At 41.8% G+C, this 2,760-nt stretch overlaps 1 protein-coding gene across 1 annotated transcript; it reads left to right on the top strand.

The window, feature by feature from the left end:
* Window positions 1-1,601: 1,601 nt before the first annotated feature.
* LOC142015194 (olfactory receptor 5W2-like) lies at window positions 1,602-2,558 on the top strand. The gene has a single exon (XM_074998610.1). It carries the CDS (start codon window positions 1,602-1,604, stop codon window positions 2,556-2,558), a length of 957 nt encoding a protein of 318 aa, XP_074854711.1.
* The last annotated feature ends 202 nt before the right edge of the window (window positions 2,559-2,760 follow it).

Raw genomic sequence — 2,760 nt, 5'->3', positions numbered from 1 at the left:
ATGCACAATGGAATGAAGGGCAGCACACCTAATTAGTGGAGTCTAGCAGCATTCCCCTGAAGATTAAGTGTTCTTTGGTAGGAATCACTGATCTAATTGGGACTTTAGTGCATACTTTTATATTTTCATTAAATGACTATGGCGACTTTATTTATTTAGCTGTTTCCAGTATGCAAAATTGTGTTGTTAAAAAGATGCTAAAATACATGTACAACAATAGTAGTCTTAATTTATTTTTAATTCATATTAAATAAAGCTCTTAAGCAGTGTGCCTTGTCCCTTATCTCTTTTATTAATATTCCACTTCTTCTGAATTTTTAGATCTATCTATCTATCTATCTATCTATCTATCTATCTATCTATCTATCCACTTTCCCCACAATGTGGCTATGGGAGTCCAGTGATGTTCCAAGGCAGTTTAACAGGAGAAGAGACCATCATATACCAGGGGCGGGGGGATGAAGGTAAGCCAGAGTGCCATGGAAGAGAATGGTGGGATGGGTTATTTTGCTGCTGGTATGCCTGAGATTGGTGGGATGGGATATTATGGTGGTATCTGTGAGATTCTGATTTCTACAAACAACAAATCAGCTCTTGGTTGATGAGCTGTCCTCACTAACGGGTACAAGTAGAAACAGTAGGATGAATATAACCCTACTCACAGACTCTACTACTCTGGTAGAAATTGCATCATTTAATGACCCAAGATGAAAGAGTTGGACAATTAATCCATAGGGTACAGATATAATAAGGGGCACTTTAGTTTGCTGAGTACATTAATTAGATGTTGTGTCTCTCTGAACTTAGGTATTCCCAGTTGTTTCAGGGATCATGTCCCATAAATCAAAAATCTCAGTATAAAACTTCCCTAAAAGCAGTTTCTGTTGATGGGAAAACACAGACACATCTCTCTCTTCAGTAGGTATGTGCTATTTTCCTGAACCACAGCCACACGCACACAGACACCAGCTCATACTGATTTCAAAACCAGCAGCACTAGAAGCCTCTGTCTAGTGCCTACGTGCATAGATAACAGTACAACATCTTTGTTGGGGAAAAATAGGAAATGACATAGTCACTGAAGCCAGGGTCTCCCTTGTGTATCTAGCATTTAATCCTGATTACAGTGAATCTCATTTTCACAACCAAAAATCTTAAATGAGGACAACAAGCGAGTTGTGTTCCAGACCTCCATGCTCAGATGTGGAGCTCACCTGCTTAAAGGGGTAGAAACATTGACAAGTGATTATGCTAACCCCTGTTTGAGCTAAGGAATAATCTCTTCTCTCTGAGGTGATTTTCACACTCAGTCACTCACAGAAGAGACACAAGCTACCGTTTGCTGCTCAGATGAGTGAACAGGAGTGTTCAGGTGTAGGACATGACTGTATTTGTAAAGTGAGTGCATTGTGTGGAATAACTGGAAAGAGAAAATGGGAACTTGAGGCTCTGGGGAGGAAGTGCTTTCTCAGTCTCTTACTGGTGCCCATTGATAAACTGATTTCACTTTATCTTCACTTACTCTGTTCCAGAAAGGGGATAGGTTGACTGAGCCATCCACCTGCCACACCACTACAGTGACCTGACTCTGTTCTGAGGAGATGGAAGAGGGAAATCACTCGGTGGTGACTGAGTTCTTTCTCTCAGGGCTGACAAATCGTCTGGAGCTGCAGTTTGCCCTCTTTTGGGTGTTCCTAATAATTTACATTATCACCCTGATGGGAAATGGGGTGATGATCTTCTTAATCACAGTTGACCTCCGACTCCAAACCCCAATGTACATTTTCCTCAGGAATTTGTCTTTCTGTGATATCTGCTGTTCCACTGTAATAGCGCCTAAGATGCTCCAGAATCTTTTAGCTGAGAGGAAAACCATCTCTTACACAGCCTGTGCCGTGCAAATGTGTTTCTTTGTCTTTTTCGGAGATACCGCATGCCTCCTGCTGGCTGTGATGGCCTATGACCGTTATGTGGCCATCTGTAACCCTCTGCTCTATACGGTCACCATGTCCAGGCTGCATTGTAACCAGCTGGCAGGTGGAGTTTATGCTATGGGGCTGGCGGATGCATTGATAGAAACAGGCTGTACATTTCACCTGTCATTCCACAACTCCATCATTAATCATTTCTTCTGTGATGTTCCTCCACTGCTGGCGCTCTCCTCTTCTGACACCCGCATCAGTGAGATTGTGATGTTCTCCTTCTTTGGCTTTATTATAGTGAGCAGTGTGGTGATTGTCATCCTCTCCTATATATGTATCGTCTCCACCATCCTGCAGATCCGCTCTGCTGAGGGTCGGCGCAAAGCCTTCTCCACATGTACTTGTCACCTAACAGTGGTGGTCATATTTTATGGCACCCAGCTCTTCATGTATTTACGTCCTTCCTCCAGCTATTCCATGGAAACGGACAAAATAGCCTCATTGTTTTACACACTGATGATCCCCATGTTGAACCCCCTCATCTACAGCCTGAGGAACAGGGAGGTGAAGGACGCACTGATGAAGGCAATCAATAAACTAGTAAATGGTTTTTGCATCTCTTTAACTCAGTACTAATTTACTGGTGCAGAAGGAAAATGGGCAAATTCAATTTCCAGTTTACTTCAATGTCATTTTCACAGCCCATATTTGTATCATGCGTTATATTGCTATTTATTATTATTATTAACATGTTTGTATTTTAACGAGGCTCGCAAGCCCAAACTGAGACAAAGGTTTTATTAGTCTATTGCACATGCTTTAAAATAGAGATGTTTTT

Source organism: Carettochelys insculpta, chromosome 6, assembly GCF_033958435.1.
Source record: "Carettochelys insculpta isolate YL-2023 chromosome 6, ASM3395843v1, whole genome shotgun sequence".
NCBI classification, from domain to species: Eukaryota; Metazoa; Chordata; order Testudines; family Carettochelyidae; genus Carettochelys; species Carettochelys insculpta.
This window is presented reverse-complemented; position numbering and strand designations above follow the sequence as displayed.

Bases quoted from the DNA above. Each gene is read 5' to 3' on its own strand.
- LOC142015194 (XM_074998610.1), top strand. From the start codon at position 1,602: ATGGAAGAGGGAAATCACTCGGTGGTGACTGAGTTCTTTCTCTCAGGG.